The 21,237-nt window shown below is 40.1% G+C and overlaps 1 protein-coding gene across 1 annotated transcript in view; it reads left to right on the top strand.

Annotated features, from left to right (window-relative positions):
- The window catches only part of hm13 (histocompatibility (minor) 13), a 39,473-nt gene that overhangs the window by 16,707 nt on the left and 1,529 nt on the right, over positions 1 to 21,237 (top strand). The window contains exons 8-11 of the mRNA XM_079478477.1: positions 964 to 1,047; positions 1,469 to 1,505; positions 1,599 to 1,701; positions 13,126 to 13,211. Coding sequence (XP_079334603.1) covers positions 964 to 1,047; positions 1,469 to 1,505; positions 1,599 to 1,701; positions 13,126 to 13,211 — 310 coding nt within the window. The remainder of the gene's footprint in view (positions 1 to 963; positions 1,048 to 1,468; positions 1,506 to 1,598; positions 1,702 to 13,125; positions 13,212 to 21,237) is intronic.

The following is a 21,237-nucleotide window of genomic DNA, read 5'->3' as shown; positions in this document are numbered from 1 at the left end:
CAGAAGACCTTAGAGTTGTCACGCTTCTTCACTTCATCTGTAATGAATTTATAATATACTGAAATATAAAAAAAATCATTAAATCTTTGATCACTTAGATTGCAAGCTAGTTTAAATATTTAATATATATTTTACACCAGTTTACACACCGGATTCCCGGATCACATTTTATGCTCGGCTCACATCACCATATTAAAATGTTTCAAAACTGGTGAGCCACAGAATTCTTTGGTATTTTTATACCTAATGTAAGTAATGTTATATTAAATAATAAATGAATTAGTAAGTGCAATCCGCTAGGATTGAACCCACAACCTTGGCATTGCAAGCACCATGCTCTAACCACCGAGCTACACAAGAAAACGTATGACGACCACTGATTTTGAGGCCCAAAAAAATTGCGGGGCTAAGTACAAATATTTTTTCATAGTTTATGAATACTGTGACAGTTACACTGTTTTTTCTTTCACAATTATATTATATAAGTCAATGCCATTGTTCATACGTTAGGCCATACATCAATCTATACCCAGGGAACCTTGGAATGATTTAAAGAATGATTTGGGCAGTTAGTATTTGAATAGTTCTACATAAGTATTAGAAAAATTTCTTAAGTGTCGTCGTATGATTTTTCTACTAGTTGGTGCTGCTTTCACGTTCATGACTATGTCATTTGCAAACTAAGAGGGTACTTTTTATGCAACAAGGTTGCAGCAGACATATAAAATCTGGAGACATCATAGTGAAGTATTTTGATAGTAATATATAATATTAAATTAAATTAAAGAAATATTATGCCTAAAAGATTTCTCCAATAATCACAAGACTTGTAAGTTTATGAATATGAAAAAGTGATGACCTGTTTCATGCTAGAAATAACTGTATGATGGACTAATCCTCTAGTGTTTGCTCACTCTCTCTTTATTTTTGCTCTCATTTTTGCTACCCCTCTCTTTATTTTAGTGGTTTTTCCTCAAGATTTGCTGGAAATGGGGTTAGATGCCCGTAATTTCGCCATGCTTGGACTGGGGGACATTGTAATTCCAGGTAATTTTGCAAAGATTATTTAAAGTCTGGGTAAAGTAATTACCAGAATAGTTGTCCTAACACATTATAAATGTTAGAAATGTGTTGCTGAAAAGCTTTACGTAGACTGCGAACTTTGTATGACAGAATTATAAAGTAAGACTGTTAAACAGCATTTCCACATCTTTGTGTTCAGGATTTTTTTGGGTATGCATGGCCCCTCCCCTGATACCCGTTCAATCACGAGTTACTGTCATTACTGGTAGTTACTGTAGGCTACAGTTTGCTGGCTAGATATGCATTTGTCACATAAATATTACCTGGATGCAATAATTGACAAAACAGCTTGGTCTTCATATTTAAATTTCCTGAAAAAGATGATTTTTTGTACAAAAAAATGTAAATTAATTTTATTAAATTAATTTATTTTGTGTTCTTTCAGGAATTTTCATTGCTTTGCTCTTACGCTTTGATGTCAGGTAAAGTCTCAGTTGTCATTCATTTCCGTAGCTTGATATGGAATGGGTTGTTGTGGGTGCTACTACTTTCATTTTCTTTTCTTTTGCTCTTAGTTTGAAGAAGAATACAAGAACCTACTTTTACACCAGCTTTTTGGCATACATATTCGGTCTGGGCCTCACTATATTTGTTATGCACACCTTTAAGCACGCTCAGGTAAGAACAAGCTTTCAGCCGCTCTAGAGTGCGAGGCAAATTACATTTTCAAATGAGAGCATGATGAACCGGGAACTGCAGCACAGTAGGCCTTTAGACTGGACAGATGGGTCAATTATAATGTATCTGAATTATTTGATAACTAGAGATGGGTACCAAACCCGGTACTTAATCTGTTCCGGGGCTAAATTATGAAAGACCGAAGTATCGATAAACTCTGACGTTAACGGTTCTGCTGTCGATACTGTAGAAATTAAGAAAAACATTTCCTATTTATTATTGCTAAATAAACGTTACCTGGCATAAACCATTTCTAATTTGCGATAATATTAAAAACATTTACCTGCATTATCGTTATTCGCAATCTCGCACGCGAAATGTCCGTCTGTCCCACACTACACAGAGCTCGCGCGCACACAACACGAGAGCGTGCAAGCACATAACACGAAAGCTCGCGCTTAACATTGACGATGACGTAGATAATCAAACGGTCTAAAGTCTGGTTACATTTCACTCGAGTGGATGCAGACAATGTTCGTTGCAACAAGTGCAACAAGATTTTTGCTTGTAAGAGCGGAAACACAAGTAATCTGGCAAAACATCTTTTAAGCCCAAACGGAGTTATCTACATTATAATTTATGTGAATGTAAAGCTGCAGTTACAGTGAACCAATCCACTCCAGCATCTGGTCCAAGCTAAAGACAAACCCCCGAAGCCCCTTCGCAGTGGCAGTGGCAGCTAGTAGGAGGATGCACGAGGAGATAGTGAAGAAAATTATTACCGATAAGAGTACCGTTAAAGTACCGGATCGATAAGTGGTATCAATAAAAGTAGTAATACCGTTAAAACCTTAACGATACCCATCCCTATTGATAACGTGTGCTTCATTTTATATCTAATGGATCATTTAACTTGATTACATGCCACGAAAAAAATATTGATCTAGGGACCAGAAGAACAACATTCGGATCACCGGATTTTGGGGGTGCAGAAGCCAGTTTAGGCACAACATGGTAAGCATATGTACAGTGGGTACGGAAAGTATTCAGACCCCCTTACATTTTTCACTCTTTGTTATATTGCAGCCATTTGCTAAAATCATGTAAGTTCTTTTTATTTTCTCATTAATGTATATTAATATATTCTCACAGAATTGTTGACATTTTTGCAGATTTATTAAAAAAGAAAAACTGAAATATCACATGGTCCTAAGTATTCAGACCCTTTGCTCAGTATTTAGTAGAAGCACCCTTTTGATCTAATACAGCCATGAGTCTTTTTGGGAAAGATGTAACAAGTTTTTCACACCTGGATTTGGGGATCCTCTGCCATTCCTCCTTGCAGATCCTGTCCAGTTCTGTCAGGTTGGATGGTAAACGTTTGTGGACAGCCATTTTCAGGGCTCTCCAGAGATCCTCAATTGGGTTTAAGTCAGCGCTTATTCAAGAACCGTTGTTGTGAAGCCACTCCTTCGTTATTTTAGCTGTGCTTTGGGTTCACAAACCATGCTTTACTGTTGGGACTGTATTGGACAGGTGATGAGCAGTGCCTGGTTTTCTCCACACATACCGCATAGAATTAAGGCAAAAAAGTTATAGAATCTTATTTCTCACATCTTTGAGTCCTTCAGGTGTTTTTTAGCAAACTCCATGTGGGCTTTCATATGTCTTGCACTGAGGAGAGGCTTCCGTCGGGCCACTCTGCCATAAAGCCCCGACTGGTGGAGGGCTGCAGTGATGGATGACTTTCTACAACTTTCTCCCATCTCCCGATTGCATCTCTGGAGCTCAGCCACAGTGATCTTTGGGTTCTTCTTTACCTCTCTCACCAAGGCTCTTCTCCCCTGATAACTCAGTTTGGCCGGACGGCCAGCTCTAGGAAGGGTTCTGGTCGTCCCAAACGTCTTCCATTTAAGGATTATGGAGGCCACTGTGCTCTTAGGAACCTTAAGTGCAGCCGAAATGTTTTTGTAACCTTGGTCAGATCTGTGCCTTGCCACAATTCTGTCTCTGAGCTCTTCAGGCAGGTCTTATTTAGACAGGTGTGTGGCTTTCCTAATCAAGTCCAATCAGTATAATCAAACAGAGCTGGACTCAAATGAAGGTGTAGAACCATCTCAAGGATGATCAGAAGAAATGGACAGCATCTGAGTTAAATATATGAGTGTCACAGCGAAGGGTCTGAATACTTAGGACCATGTGATATTTCCTTTTTTTTATAAATCTGCAAAAATGTCAATTCTGTGTTTTTCTGGCAATATGGGGTGCTGTGTGTACATTAATGAGAAAAAAATTAACTTAAATGATTTTAGCAAATGGCTGCAATATAACAAAGAGTGAAAAATGTAAGGGGGTCTGAATACTTTCCGTGCACAATCAGCTTCTGATTTTCTATTAGAAATATACTCAAGTAAGAGTAAAAGTACCCACTTTTAATTTTACATTTAAAAGTACATATTTTCCAAATTGTTACTCAAGTAAATGTAAAGAAGTAAATGTATCTCGTTACTACCTACCTCTGACAAGGATCACAACTCAAGAGATCTGGTTGTTCCAAACTTTTATCAATGATTAATGGAGGCCACATGCTTCCTTGAACCTTCAATACAGCAGATTATTTGTTGTCTTCCTCAGATCTGTGTTTTGATACAATCCCACGTTAGAGCTATACTGTTCTTTTGACCTCATGGCTTGGTTTTGCTCTTATACGCATGTTCAGCTTTTCATACTCTGCAACATAACAAAATGTGAAAAAAATTAAGGGGGTGAATACTTTTTATAGGCACTGTATATACGACATCTCTTCAACATCTACAGCATGTACTTGTTGTTTTAAAGGAAACATCTGGACAGACATCTTGTTGGGAGTCCTGTGGAACTATTAGGCAATTAACACTACATGGAAGATTTACCATATCGGATACATTCTAGAAACATTGGGTACATACAGTGTTGTAATTCAAATCACATTGCACAAAGATACAGTGATCTGTTAAACAGATCTATGCTAAAAATGACATAAGCTTACTTTACTTTCTGTCAGGTCAGTGACGCTATCAATTAAAATTTTCTATTTAAGTGTGCTTTATCGGCATGACAAAATGCACATTCATATTGCCAATGCATTTGCAGCTGGGCTGCGTACAAATAGGACAATTATATTTGTCTCTGACTAGAGATCGGTCTGCTGTTCTGCAAGAGGCAGCTTCTGTCATTCTTTATTATTACCTATTAAAGACAGAATTAAAATAAAACACATGTATTTTTAAAATGTTAGCTTTTAAATAAAATGCATTAAACTCAATGAGTCTTAATTCCGAGTCTTACAAACACTGGTTAAAAAAATATTGATCAAATTTTCTTCAAACGTATTGCTGAATACCTGTAACAAACAAGTGAAATAAAAATATGGACTTACCTTCGTGAAAATCATCCATATGTGTTACCGAAAAACGTCTTACAAGCTCTAGTTAGATTAAAGTATTGATCGAGCTTAGTGAAATTTATTCATATGTATTGCTGAAAAGTATTTTACAAACACCAGTGAAAATCATTCACGTGTATAGGCAAGGCAAGGCAAGTTTATTTATAAAGCACATTTCATACACAATGGTAATTCAAAGTGCTTTATATAGAAGAAATTTAAAATATCCATTTGATAGAACAGTGAAGAAATAACAAAAACAAAATTTAACCAGTTAAGAATAGAAAATAACTAAAATAAAGTACAGCACAAACAGTCGGACGGTCAGAGGTAGAGGTCTTCACGGGTCCACTTAGATCCGAGACCCGAGCGGGTTCGGGTCTAAAAGATTCACGGGAGCTTCGGACACGGGTCAGGTATATTATTAGTGTCTTCGGGTCTCGGGTAATATAAAGTAAAAAATTGTTTTGCTTAATTGACCCGAGGAAGACCTGAACTATCCTGTACAATAACAGCTCGTCGCTTGTGTGTGTGCGTGTAGTTACCAACTCTCCTCCGACCCTCAGCCGATCGGTTGAAAGCCACGCAAATCTTCCGAAAGTCGCGGTGATCTGAAATCACCTTAGAATTGAAATCCCGAAGTTTCCAACGCTGCAGGGGTTTGCACTCTATGTAGTTACCATCGTATTCAGGAAAAACATACTTCCACCAGGCGACCAGAAGTAGATATTAAAAGACGCGCACATTTCAGTACTACGCGGTTTGGAACACATTGTTGAGACAGAATGTTCGCGCGAGTGGTTGCCATGTCGTCACTTATTTAGATTTGATTCAGCTAAAACTGGCACAACCCATTTAGCCTCAGTTTGCGCAATTTGCCAGAGCAAAACAAGAGGATCAACGTGTTCATTGCCATATCAATTTCATTAATACACGTCGGTTTACATTCAGGTCTAGTCGGGTTTAAAAAATATATACGATGGGTCGGACTCAGGTCTAACGTTATCGGGTCTGTCTCGGGTTGGGGCTTTAAAATAAAAACGTTATCGGGTCTGTCTCGGGTTCGGGGTAAAAAGTGATTCGGGTCATTTCAGGTCGGGTAAAGATCTTTGGACCCGAGAAGACCTCTAGTCAGAGGCACAGTGCACATTAATTAAATGCAAAGTTAAACAGATGTGTTTTGAGTCTGGATTTGAATGTGACTACTGTGGGAGCACATCTGTTCCAGCTGCGGCTGGCATAATAGCTAAATGCAGACTCTCCTTGCTTGGAGAGAACCCTTGGTATTTCTAGCTGTTGCAATCCTAATTACCGGAGTGTTCTTTTGGGTCTATATTCAATGAGCATATCTGCAATGTATTGAGGTCCTAGGCCATTGAACGATTTATATACCAGTTATAAAACTTTACACTGGCTACCAGTTACATATAGGATAGATTTTAAAGACCTGAGGACTGGTATGATATGATCATATTTTCTGGTTCTGCTCAGAATCCTTGTCGCAGTGTTCTGTATGAGCTGCAACTGTCTTATGGTCTTTTTGGGGAGATCAGTTAGGAGTCCATTACAATAATCCACCCTGCTGGTGATGAAAGCATGCACTAGTTTCTCGAAGTCTTGACTGGAAACAAAGCATCTAATTCTTGCAATATTTTTCAGATGATAGTATGCTGATTTAGTTATTGCTATGACATGACTACTGAAGCTAAGGTCTGACTCTAGAGACACACCGAGATTCCTGACTTTTGTTGTTTGACCTTTAGAGTGAAGGTACGCGTTCACCTTGAGAACTTCATCTTATTTCCAAACGCAATGATTTCAGTTTTGTCTTTGTTTAACTGAAGAAAGTTTTGGCACATCCAACTATTTATTTCATCAATGCGTTTGAGCAGGGAGTCAATGGGGCTGTAATCGTTATATTATATAAAAGTATATCTGTGTGTCGTCTGCGTAGCTGTGGTAAGCAATTTGGTTATTTCTCATTATTTGGCTCATTGGGAGCATGTACAGGTTGAATAGGAGAGGCGCAAGAATTGAGCCTTGAGGGACTCCGCATGTCATGGATGTCCACTCAGACTTATTAAGGTCACCTATACTCACATAATAACCTCTTGCTTCTAGGTATGACCTGAACCATTTTAGGACTATCGCAGAAAGCCCCACCCAGTTTTCCAGCCTGTCTATAAGTATGTTGTGATCGACCATGTCAAATGCAGCACTGAGGTCGAGTAGGACCAGCACGGATAATTTGCCTGAATCAGTACTTAAGCAAATGTCGTTTACGGAGTAAAGTCCTCCGCAAAGGATGAAGAGTATTTTGGAGGCCTGTAAATAGTGACAAGTAAAATGCGAGGAGCACCTTTTAACACAATACCCAGATATTCAAAAGACATGTAATTTCCAAATGATATTTGCTTACATTGATAGACATCTTTAAAAAGAGCAGCTACTCCCCCACCTCGCCTAACTGATCTGCAGACACTCATAAAATTAAAGTTAGGAGGGGATGCTTCATTGAGGACTGTTGCACTGCAGCGGTCTTCTAGCCAGGTTTAATTTAGAAACATAAAATCCAGTTTGTATGTGGTTATAAAGTCGTTGACTAGAAGTGATTTGTTTTTAAGTGAGCGGATGTTTAAAAGTGCTAACTTAACAGTCTTGCTTTTTGACCCCGTAGCAATCTTGGTTTGACGTGCAATGGGCACCAGATTAGTCTGGTTTGATGTACGACTATTTAAGGCCTTAAACTTTCTGTCATGTGATAGCACAGCAATAGAAAAAGATACAGGCACACTGGATTCCCACTTGTTCTGTAAACATTTGAGAAAGTTACTGTTATCATAGCGGGGACCCGACACATATCACTTTACATTTACATTTTACATTTACATTTATTCATTTGGCAGAGGCTTTTATCCAAAGCGACTTACAAGTAGTTTTATACAGTGGAACATTACTGCAGAGCAATCAGGGGTAAGGTGCCTTGCTCAAGGGCCCTTCAGTCATGACCTGCTGGCACTGAGATTAGAACCGGCAACCTTCTGACCACAAGCCCAACGCTCTAACCATTAGGCCACCAGTTGTTTTTGGTTGACCTCGAGCAGATGGAGGAGGGTTTGGGCCCTGGCGTTGTGGCAGAGGCAGAAGAGCTCTCACAGGAGCTGGGTCCACAGGCTTTGGTGGCCGTGGGGCTTGTCGTTTTTTTGGTTGATATCTGGGGGTGGAGGGTGTTTCGGGAGTATGGGGTCTGTGGTCCTTTGCTAAGGGCTGTCAGGTCCCTGTACGGCCGAAGCAGGAGCTTGGTTCGCATTGCCGGCAGTAAGTCGGACTTGTTCCCAGTGCATGTCGGACTCCGGCAGGGCTGCCCTTTGTCACCGGTTCTGTTCGTAATTTTTATGGACAGAATTTCTAGGCCCAGCCAGGGGCGGAGGGTTTCAGGTTTGGGGACCACACGATGTCGTCTCTGCTATTTGCGGATGATGTTGTCGTGTTGGCCCCTTCAAACCAGGACCTTCAGCATGCACTGGGACGGTTTACAGCAGAGTGCGAAGCGGCTGGAATGAAAATCAGTACCTCCAAATCCGAGGCCATGGTTCCTCAGTCGGAAAAGGGTGGCTTGCCCACTTCAGGTTGGTGGAGAGTTCCTTCCTCAAGTGGAGGAGTTTAAGTATCTCGGGGTCTTGTTCACAAGTGAGGGAAGGATGGAACGGGAGATTGACAGACAGATCGGTGCAGCTTCTGCAGTAATGCGGTCGATGTACCGGTCCGTCGTGGTAAAGAAAGAGCTGAGCCGCAAGGCGAAGCTCTCAATTTACCGGTCAATCTACGTTCCTACTCTCACCTATGGTCATGAGCTTTGGGTCATGACCGAAAGGACAAGATCCCGGATACAGGCGGCTGAAATGAGCTTCCTCCGTAGGGTGGCTGGGCGATCCCTTAGAGATAGGGTGAGAAGCTCGGTCACCTGGGAGGAGCTCGGAGTAGAGCCGCTGCTCCTCCACATCGAGAGGGGTCAGCTGAGGTGGCTTGGGCATCTGTTACGGATGCCTACTGGACGCCTTCCCCGGAAGGTGCTCCGGGCCCGTCCGACTGGGAGGAGACCCCGGGGAGTACGAGTATATCAGTTTATTGATATTTAATACAAATAAAAATACTTTCATTTTAATTTCACTGTTCTTTAAGACTACATAAAAACAAAGAGGGCACAGTAAAATGTCTTTCTCTATTGCACAAATGTTCATAAAAATAGTCTTCTGGAAAGAAAAATGATCACTGCCTCCTTCTAAATAATAACTTTATATATGTTTAACAGAATTACAAATGAGGAATACAAAGTACAAATATTTATTATGAATATTAGTAATATAATACAAAAATAACTTTGATTGTTTATACTCTTCAGCGAACCAGAACCCACCCAGGTCCCAGTCTGCTTCTTTCATTGTCTAGCAGACCAAACTTAAGCCTGCATTCAGATAAATATATTTTATACTCCACTATTTGCTGTATCCTAGAGTAGGCACACCATTTACCCCAAGGCTCTAACAAAGCCAGTGTGAAGAAGATTTCTACATACTACCGCATATACATGTAAAATATCTGGATGTTTCAAGGAAATGAGCTTTTCCATGTTACTCCCTAGTTATTCTTCCACATACGTATGTCCATGTTTTCTGGATACAGCTCTTTTCATGCGGTGTTAGAACAAAAAATAGTCTAATCAATCATTACACAGGTGGTCACAGGAAAAGGGCCACAATCCCAGGTGTTTTCTGCAATGGAAAAATAGTCAGTGTCATCCCCAGAATGTGTCTGTAAAGTTTCAGCTCAAAATACACCACAGATATTTCATTATACGACGTTAAACATGGCCATTTGTGGCTGATTTGGAAACGCATCATTTTTGTGTCTCTCTTTAAATGCAAATGAGGTTCTTCTCTCCTCCCCGTATGCAAAATTGGGGGTGGAGCGCTTACAAGAAGTCTGGTAAAACCAATGCTGTACGGACAGTAACCGCTCCAACCGCAATGTTCTTTGGTTGTTTTTATGAGCCTAGGTTTTTTTTACTTCATGCATGTATAATGAATGACACATGAATGGACTATGAAAATATGACATAATTTATATTCTAAGCACTCAAACTGAAACTGACAAGACAGAAAGGCAATGTCTGCTTCTAAATGCAGTTTTAAAGTTTGAAATGACTTTAATCAAGCAAAACACAAAGCGCTTCAATAAACTCAAACTTTTAAAACACGTCTTTGTCTGCAGCACACGCGCAACGTAATGGCGGAGATGCAAGCAGGTTTCTTGACAGCCGCCAGCTTTACAGAGACGTGGCTTTCACCCGACCATTTGGATATGCGTGTTTCCTCAAAACCATGTTAAACAACATAAACAGAGTCAGTATATGATCATGTTTGTGTTGTTCTTTATATAATTCCGTATTATCATGTGTAGTCTGCTTTATTTTGTTCGCTCTGTGTTTAATCGAAAATATGCAATTGAGTTTAAGTACAGAACGAAAAGAACTTAAGCTCAGTGTCAGAAGAACTGTAAGCTTGTTTTGAAATAGTGATGCTCGAATAATATAGAATTACATTTACATTTAGTCATTTAGCAGACGCTTTTATCCAAAGCGACTTACAGATGAGGAAACATTGGAAGCAATTATAACAACATAGGCAACAAAATACATAAGTGCATCAAACTAGTCCATTAAAGCCTAGCACAGTATAAAAGCTAAGAATAGTGAGGTTAGTAATTCTTTTTTTATATATATATAAAGAAGGAAAGGGAAGAGAATTAGGGAAAGTCAATCAGCGACGTGTTGACGGAAGAGATGCGTTTTTAGGCGTTTTTTAAAATGGCAACCGAGTCTGCTGATCTTGTAGCAGCTGGTAGATCATTCCACCAATGTGGAACAGATCCAGAGAAGGTACGGGAGAGTGACTTTTTTCCTTTTTGGGATGGTACCACTAGTCGTTGTTCCTTTGCAGACCGCAGTGATCTGGCAGGAACATAGATCTGCATTAGCGAGTGGAGATACGATGGTGCAGATCCGGTGTTGGTCTTGTAGGCCAGGAGCAAAGCTTTGAACGTTATGCGGCGGCAACAGGGAGCCAGTGTAACCTGATGAAGAGCGGAGTTACATGCGCTCTCTTCGGTTCATTGAAGACCACTCTTGCCGCCGCATTCTGGATCATCTGGAGAGGTTTGATTGTGCAAGCTGGAAGTCCAGCCAGAAGCGCATTGCAATAATCCAGTTTGGACAGGACAAGAGCCTGGACTAGGACTTGCTTAGAGTGCTCCGATAGGAAAGGTCTAATTTTCCTAATGTTGTAGAGGATGAATCTACAGGACCGGGTGGTGCTGGCAACATGACTTGTGAGGTTAAGCCGATCATCGATTACCACTCCCAGGTTTCTGGCTGTGCTGGATGGTGTAATCGTTGATGAGCCTAGTTGAATGGCAAGGTTGTGGTGAATCTTTGAGTTGGCCGGGATCACAAGCAGTTCCGTTTTTGCAAGGTTTAGCTGCAGGTGATGATCCTTCATCCAAAGCGAGATGTCACTCAGGCATGCCGCGATGCGAGCAGCGACCGTCGGATCGTCCGGTTGAAATGACAAGTAGAGTTGTGTGTCGTCGGCATAGCAGTGATAGGAGAAGCCATGCTTCTGAATGACCGAGCCGAGGGATGTCATGTAAATGGAGAAGAGTAGCGGTCCAGGCACTGAGCCCTGTGGCACCCCCGTGTTGAGCTGTTGGGACGCGGAGACCTCATCTCTCCAGGATACTCTGAATGACCTACCCGAGAGGTAGGACTCAAACCATTGCAACGCCATTCCAGAGACGCCCATAGCACAGAGAGAAGCCAGGAGGATGTGATGATTGACAGTGTCAAAGGCAGCAGACAGATCCAGTAGGATGAGCACAGATGACATGGATGATGCTTTTGCAAGTCTCAGGGCTTCGATGACAGAGCAGTGCAGTCTCTGTGGAATACTAAGAATAATATTAGTATTGAAAATAGCGTAATATTCATAGCTAGGCATTAGTTTTGCCCCTTGCACACGAGACGTGACATGCAACAAAACGTTTCTAAAATCAAATTGTTGTGCATTGCTGTCGGCTATGTGAACAAAAATAATTTTGGGGAAATTCCTTCACCGCGACAGCCCTACTCATTGAAAGTTGTCCCAACACTATGCAGCTGTGGAGATTCTGTCTGGCATCCAACTTCTCTTGAGTGACTGATAGATATAGCCTTTACAAATACAAACTGCACTTTCACTGTTACCTTAACCAAAACCATACACTTACTACAATAAAAATCATCTTAATGCCTTGTTCATAAATAGGAATTAAATGGAAAAGACAAAAAAAAATACAACAGCATATTCTGACCATTTGCTGTATGAAATGTTGGCCATTGATGATTAATCATGTGCATGCATATTAAAAAAACATACATTATACATTACTCCTGGCACTCTTTCAACATAAGGACCCAAAACATACCACTGGGTCACTGGTTTACACAACCCAATAGAACACTTGGGGGGAGTTCTGAAAATGACTTCATTCTCTATCCAGAACCTGAAAGAGTTTATTCTTTAAGAATAGAGAACGATAAATGTAGCTGTGTGTTGTCAACTTCTTCATTTAATGTCTAGAATGGTGATGTAAAGGAGATAATTAAAAGTAATGATTTATTTGTATTTGTTCTAGGGTGTAATCTTTTTTGCAAGACCTCATTTTAATTGAACTTATTTTTCTTATCTAAAGAGGTTATGTGACCACACTCTTAAATAAATAAATGTTTTTGTAGACCTGCTTCGTAAAAATGCAACAAACTGGTATCATATTCAGTAAGAAATGTATCCAAATCTTAATTTATTCTATGCACTCTATATAAATAGCATATGCACTGTTTTCAAATGAGAAACTAACAGATGGATGCAGTTATAGTGAGCTTGTTGAATTGTTTCTTTTCACAGCCGGCTTTGCTGTACCTGGTCCCTGTTTGTATTGGATTTCCAGTGCTGGTGGCTCTGATTAAAGGAGAACTGACTGAAATGTTCAGGTAACACTGTCCTTTCATTATAATTGAAATTTGACTGGTGATTAACCCACAAACTAAGGTTACATTTGCACGATGAAAAAGTTTTTCCTTTGCGTTTTTGAAAAGTTTCACGTACACGCTGCATTTACATGGATTCGGGAAAACGAATAAACACGCTGTATAATGCATTCCAGGCCAGTGGATGGCGATGTTGTGCTGTAAAGAACCAATTCATGGCTGCGCATATACACATACCGGTTTTCAGCTATTAGCGCTTTTAATACAATCTGTCAGCGTGTTTTTGTATATGAATATGTCTCAGCTGGTTGTAGTGGTGCAGTAAATCTACTTTTTGCTGGAGAAATTATAATAAGTATGTCACAGAGCACAAACATGCAGGATGGAAGCCACCATTATTGTCTTGGGAATACTCGCGCATGCCTGCAGAGTGACACGTAATATGCATGCGCATTTAGCATTTAAGCATGCACTGCTGCACCGACCCCCCCACCATCATTTTGAATAATAGTAATTCATTACTTAGTTTAGTTAAAGACCAGACAAAAGTTCCGTGTCTAAATGCGTCTGCTGTATTTAGCGTGAGCGGAGCAAGTGTCACAACAAAGATCAGTAGCGAGGAGAGTGAAGTGAGCTGACTGAAAAGACGATGGCGGAGGCTTAACTAGCAAAGAAAATGTAGTAGAAGCACTGTTATCAAGAGCCAGATAAGTTAAAATGTTCTTTTTGTTCTAATTTTAAAAAGCCAGTCCTTTGCCATTTAAACTTTTTAATACACGTTTTTCGTTTCGTATTCCATTCTCTTTGCCACATTTTTAGGAGAGCCTGTACATTTTAAGTCGAGCACTCTCTGGTGGTCAAATCATATATCGAAATATAAGAAAATGCTTATATAATTTTTTTACCTACGGTTATGTGATTAACATTACTATATTTGTTGTCTCAAGCGCAGTATTTTGATACCACATTTGTCATATTTCTCCATACTAGCTGTACGCCATATACATTTTTTCGATCTCCTCCTACAAAAGCGGTCTGATTTGCACAACATTTGGTATATGGCTTGTAGAGACATCCCTACCAAAAGCTTTTTGATCAAACGGTTGTCATATACCACTTCAATAAATTTGAAAGCAAGCTTGTCGAAGGTTAATTTAACTGTATCGTCATGATAATTTTGTGTCTTGACACAAAACATTGTATTTTTGATCACGGGCACAGCTTGTTCATCTGACACAAGTTTATTGACAGCACCAGCTAATGGTCAAAAGTTATAACAGGGCTCGCACAGGTTTTGGGAATCCTGAAAAATTATTCATTTTTAATGCTATATGTTTTCAAGGTTTAAAACGTGCTTTGATTTGGAATAAATGGCTTGAAACTGCTTGATATTTTAATTGCTTAATTTCATATCACATCCACGTTATATATAAAAGTTATACATTTATTTGCATCTCAGTCAGTGACATAAGTATTTGATCCAAAACATAACTTTGTAATTTTATGGAGAAACCCTTACGCAAGCACAGAGGTAAAACATTTCTGGTTTCTTGGCTGTAGCTCAGCAAATTGTAGTTTTAGCTTCTTTCACAGATGTTCTATAGGACTAGGGTCTAGAGACTGGCTAGGACATTTAATGTGTTTCTCCTTTAGCCACTCTTTGGATGTCTTGGCAATTTTTTGGGGGTCTTTGTCATGTTAAAGGCACATCCACGACCCATCTTCAGTGATCTAGTTAAGTGGAGGAGGTTCTTGCCCAATATTTGGTGTTTCATTGGCCCGTCCCTCAGCACTTCAATGCGGTGAAGTCATCCTGTACCCGAGCAGAGAAAAAGACCTAAAGCATAATGTTTCCAACACTGTGTTTCTCTGTATGGATGGTGTTCTTGGGGTCATAGTCAGTTTTTTTAGTCTCACAGCACTTTCTCCAAAGCCTTTTCTGAATCATTTTGATGTTCATTGTCAAACTTCAGATGAGCCAAGCGGGCCGCCTTGTGCATGAGGACCTTGCAGGTGCTCCAGAATTTCAATCTATTGTGGAATAGTGTGTTACCAATGGTTTGCTTGCTAACTGTGGTCACTAACAGGTTTCTTCCGTGTAGTTCTGGGCTGATCTTTAACTTTTTCTCATGATCATATTTACCCCATTGGGGAAATCTTGCAGGGAGCTCCAGACCAAGGACAATTCATAGTTATTTTGTAATTCTTCTATTTCCAAATAATGGAACCAACAGTTGTTTCCTTCTCACCAAGCATCTGTCTGTAGCCTATTCCAGGTATGTGCAGGTCTACAATCTTGTCCCTGACATCCTTTGAAACGTACAGTATTTGGTCTTGACCATGGTGGTGGAGAGGTTGAAATGAAAGCTACAGATTCTGTTGGCAGGCATCTTTTATATAAGATAAACTGACATAATCTGATTTAGGATTACTTTCTTATAAAGTGACAGGACTGATATGTGGTCCATATAGGCACATTTCCACTGCCAACAACATGAAAGGCAAATCAATGTATTACCTTAATATACATTTTATATACAGGGGATTGCACATACTTACATTTACATTTATTCATTGGGCAGACGCTTTTATCCAAAGCGACTTACAAGTAGTTTTTTTACAGTGTCACATTACAGTCCAAGTTAACGGCAGATCCATCAACAGCTCGAAGTTATCACTTGAACCTGAGTGTTTAAGATATTTCTATGCATATAGACACATTTCTGGGCATCACAGACACACTCCTGTTACAAAAGCAAGATGTGTAGATCAGTGTTTGCTGCCTATGTAAAGCATTTTGCTTGCTTCCATTTCAGTTTGAACGCTGCCTTAATAATGTATGTTATTAGGCTTTGGAACATCTTTCGTTAGCCTGTTTCTTAAATCATAGTAAACTATTTTTTTACCTGACTGCTATCTTCCTCTTTGTTTCCTATTTTTTGCTACCTCTTTTCTGTTCTGTCTCTCTTACATCCTCTGGCATACAGCTACGAGTCTACAGATGAGGTTTTGCCGCACAGCCCACGGCTCACTTATTTCCCCACCGTATCGGGCTCTCCAGCTAGTCTGGCTAACTCCATGCAGAGTTTCACACTCTCTTCCCCCCGCTGTCGTCGACACACACCCTCCGACATGTAATGACTACAACACTCCTTCCTTCTATTTTGTCCACGCCCATCTGTGCAGGTATTGCCTGTGAGAATTTCAACATCCTCATAATGTTTAGTTTATGCACCCCACTTCCATTACTTCATTTTGCTACCCCCTGTTAAGTCATTATTTGCTGAATATTGACCTTGTCTGCTACCGTTTTAAAATATCATTTGTGTTTGCACACATTTAAATATGATGCATTGCCCCAGGTTTAATGTCTTTAACAACACATAGGGTCGGTTTTCCGGGCAAGGATTAGATTAAACCAGGACTAGGACATTTAAGTAGTTTTTACAAACATGCATTACAAAACATTTTTTGTGTGTATTTTGAAAAGAAATACCTCTTCACAAGCTTGACAGTGCTTTCACAACAAGGCCAAATATAAAATGATTACAAAATTATTAATAATAAGCTTAAGAGTCGCCACGTCCTTTGTCCAGCTCTATCATCACAGCATTTGTCAGGACTGGGCATGGACTGCGTCCTGCCCGCTCGGGTAACCTTGGACTGCGTCCTGCCCGTTCTGGTAACCTTGAACTGCGTCCTGCCCGCTCTGGTAACCTTGGACTGCGTCCTGCCCGCTCTGGTAACCTTGGACTGCGTCCTGCCCGCTCGGGTAACCTTGGACTGCGTCCTGCCCGCTCGGGTAACCTTGGACTGCGTCCTGCCCGCTCGGGTAACCTTGGACTGCATCCTGCCCGCTCTGGTAACCTTGGACTGCGTCCTGCCCGCTCTGGTAACCTTGGACTGCGTCCTGCCCGCTCTGGTAACCTTGGAACAATGAGACAAGACTGGCTGAGAGTAGAGTACTGATCTGCACTCTTTGATGCAACAAATGCATCAGTTGTTCTTGGAAGTGTTCCTGGTTCCGGTTGATCTAACTAGTGCAGCCTAAACCTTCAGAATATATACAGTGAGGAAAATAAGTATTTGGAAGAAAACAAGTTCTCCCACTTAGAAATCATGGAGGGGTCTGAAATTGTCATCGTAGGTGCATGTCCACTGTGAGAGACAATATCTTAAAAAAAATCCAGAAATCACAATGTATGATTTTTTTACTATTTATTTGTATGATACAGCTGCAAATAAGTATTTGAACACCTGTCTATCAGCTAGAATTCTGACCCTCAAAAACCTGTTAGTCTGCCTTTAAAATGTCCACCTCCACTCCATTTATTATCCTAAATTAGATGCACCTGTTTGTGGTCGTTAGCTGCATAAATACACCTGTCCACCCCATACAAGTCAAGTCAAGTCAGCTTTATTTATATAGCGCTTTTTACAATTTTCATTGTTACAAAGCAGCTGTACAAGAAAAAATTACTATAAGTAAAACATAAAAGGTTAAATTCAAAACACAGGTCAAATATCAGACACACAATAAATTCCTATATGCAGTGTTAAATAAGACTACCAAATTCTAGCAGCCCCCCCGGCCAGGCAAAACAGTGCAAAACAGTATGCAAACGGTGGCGAGGAACCGAAAACTCCATTGGAGGAGAAAAAAAACCTCGGAGGGAAACCAGGCCTAACCAGGGGATTCCAGTTCCCCTCTGGCAAAAACTGCAGCCTCTGCACAAGCTCAACAGTGCTTGCACAACAAGGCGAAAATAAAAAATAAATTAGATTTAAAATTATCATTAATAATCTAATAGCGACTGAAGTTTTGTAGGGACGTCACTTCCTTCGTCCAGCATTTGTCAGGTCTAGGAATGGATTGCGCCCTGCCCGCTCCGCTCTTGTAACCTTGGAACAATGAGACAAGACTGGCTGAGAGTAGAGTACTGTTCTGCACTCTTTGATGCAACAAATGCATCAGTTGTTATTGGAAGTGTCCCTGGTTCCGGTTGATCTAACTAGTGCAGCCTAGATGTTTGAAATACATATATTATGATAATCTAGTGTATGCAAGATTAAAAAGATGCGTCTTTAGTCTAGATTTAAACTGACAGAGTGTGTCTGCCTCCCGGACATTGCAGGGAAGACGGTTCCAAAGTTTAGGCGCTAGATAGGAAAAGGATCTGCCGCCTGCACTTGATTTTGAAATTCTAGGTATTACCAACTGACCTGACGCCTGAGAGCGTAGTGCACGTGATGGACTATAATACGTAAGAAGTTCTCTCAAGTAGTGAGGAGCTAAACCATGCAAGGCTTTATAGGTAATAAGCAAGATTTTAAAATTTATGCGATGCTTTATAGGTAACCAGTGCAAGGTTGACAGAACCGGGCTAATATGCTCATACTTTTTTGTACGTGTAAGAACTCGAGCTGCCGCATTTTGGACCAGTTGGAGTTTTTGTAATAGGCCTGCAGGGCAACCACCTAATAGTGCATTACAGTAATCTAGTCTTGATGTCATAAAGGCATGTATAAGCTTCTCCGCATCTGATGATGACAGCATATGACGTAATTTAGATATATTTTTAAGATGGAAAAACGCAATCTTACAGGTGTTGGCGACCTGGTTCTCAAATGACAGAGTACTATCGAATATAAAGCCAAGATTCTTAGTTGAAGATGAGGGTTTTATGGAACATCCATCAATAGTTAAACAGTATTCTTGGTTGTTACGTAGGGCGGTTTTCGGTCCGATAAGTAACACTTCAGTTTTGTCCGAGTTCAGTAATAAAAAATTGCTACTCATCCACTTTTTTATATCGACAATGCATTCCACTATTCGATGGAATTGCTGTGTTTCGTGAGGCTTCGAGGAAATATAAAGTTGCGTATCATCAGCATAGCAGTGAAAGCTTATTCCGTGTCGCTTTATTATATCTCCTAGGGGTAACATGTATAATGCGAAGAGCATAGGCCCTAGTACTGAGCCCTGTGGTACACCGTACTGGACTTGCGATTTGCGTGATACCTCATTGTTTATTTTTACATATTGGAAACGGTCGCATAAATAAGATCTAAGCCATTTCAAAGCTATTTCCTTAATACCGACATCATTTTCAAGTCTATGTAGGAGCATGCTGTGGTCAATGGTGTCGAATGCAGCACTAAGATCTAGCAGCACCAATAAGGAGATACAACCTCGGTCGGACGCCATAAACAGATCATTTGTAACTCTAATCAGAGCAGTCTCTGTACTGTGATGTGCTCTAAATCCAGACTGGAAATCTTCATTAATCTCATTCCTTTGGAGGAAGGAACATATTTGAGTTGAGACTACTTTTTCCAGAACTTTAGATAAGAAAGGTAGATTCGAAATAGGTCTATAGTTAACTAATTCTCCAGGGTCCAGATGGGGTTTTTTGACAAGGGGCCTTATAACAGCCACCTTATATGCTTTAGGCACATGTCCTAATGTCAGAGATGAGTTAATAATGCTAAGTAGAGGATCTATAATTTCTGGGAGCATCTCTTTCAGAAGATTTGTAGGTATAGGGTCTAGCATGCATGTAGTCGATTTAGATGATCTAATGATTTTCGATAGTTCATCATACAATCAGTAAGAATCCAACTTTCTCAGTGACAGGCCAGAAACCTGACTGATCTAGAGAAGATCTGTGTGGAGGAGTGGGCCAAAATCCCTCCTGCAGTGTGTGCAAACCTGGTGAAAAACTACAGGAAACGTTTGACCTCTGTAATTGCAAACAAAGGCTACTGTACCAAATATTAACATTGATTTTCACAGGTGTTCAAAAACTTATTTGCAAGTGTATCATACAAATAAATAGTTAAAAATCATACATTGTGATTTCTGGATTTGTTTTAGATTATGTCTCTTACAGTGGACATGCACCTACGATGACAATTTCAGACCCCTCCATGATTTCTAAGTGGGAGAACTTGCAAAATAGCAGGGTGTTCAAATACTTATTTTCCTCACTGTATATTATGATAGTGTAGTGTATGCAAGATTAAAAAGATGCATCTTTAGTCTAGATTTAAACTGACAGTGCGTCTTCCTCTCGGTCGGTGCGGGGAAGACTGTTCCAAAGTTAAGGGGCTAGATAGGAACAGGATCTGCCACCTGCACTTGATTTTGAAATTCTATGTATTACCAACTCACCAGATGCTTGAGAGTGTAGTGCAGGTGGAGGACTGTAATACGAGATAAGTTCACTCGGGTACTGAGGAGCTAAACCATGCAGGGCTTTATAGGCAATAAGCAAGATTTTAAAGTAAATGCGATGCTTTATAGCAGGGTTCCTCAATTAGTTTTCACCAAGGGCCAAATTCTACTAACAATAGCAAGTCAAGGGCCACAAACTATAATTTGAAAACTACAATGTTTGTTCTGCTATTATAATTATTTTTTGTCAATATTATTATTATTTATTTTACAGTTGTTTATTTGTTTTAAAGAAATCACATTATAAATATGTTGTTGACCAAAAAAAACAATTTGCGGGCCGGATATGGCCTGCGGGCCGCCTATTGAGGAACCCTGCTTCATAGTTAACCAGTGCAAGGTTGACAGAACCGGGCTAATATGCTCATACTTTTGTACGTGTAAGAACTCGAGCTGCTGTATTTTGGACCAGTTGGAGTTATTGTAATAAGCCTGCAGGGCAACCACCTCATTGTGCATTACAGTAATCTAGTCTTGATGTCATAAAGGCATGAATAAGCTTCTTTACATCATATGCGGTCACCATCAGATGCAGGTTAGATATACGCAATTTTGCAGGTGTTGTTGACATAGTACTCTGTCATTTGAAAACAATCAAATAAAACGGCAATAGGATTGAAGTTTTTCTGCAAGTCCCTGCAATGTTATCAAATCCCCCATGAAAAGTCATTTACAGAGCCCTGTTTACAGTGCACTACAGAAAAGTGTTTGTGTCCACTATTGCTATAAACTGATTAATAAGTGTTTGTATTATTAATTATACAATACATTGTTTTTGCACCTCGTCCTCAA

Source organism: Barbatula barbatula (assembly GCF_947034865.1).
Source record: "Barbatula barbatula genome assembly, chromosome: 17".
Lineage (NCBI taxonomy): Eukaryota > Metazoa > Chordata > Actinopteri > Cypriniformes > Nemacheilidae > Barbatula > Barbatula barbatula.
Note: the sequence above shows the minus strand (reverse complement) of the source record. Positions and strands in the feature narration are given on the sequence as shown.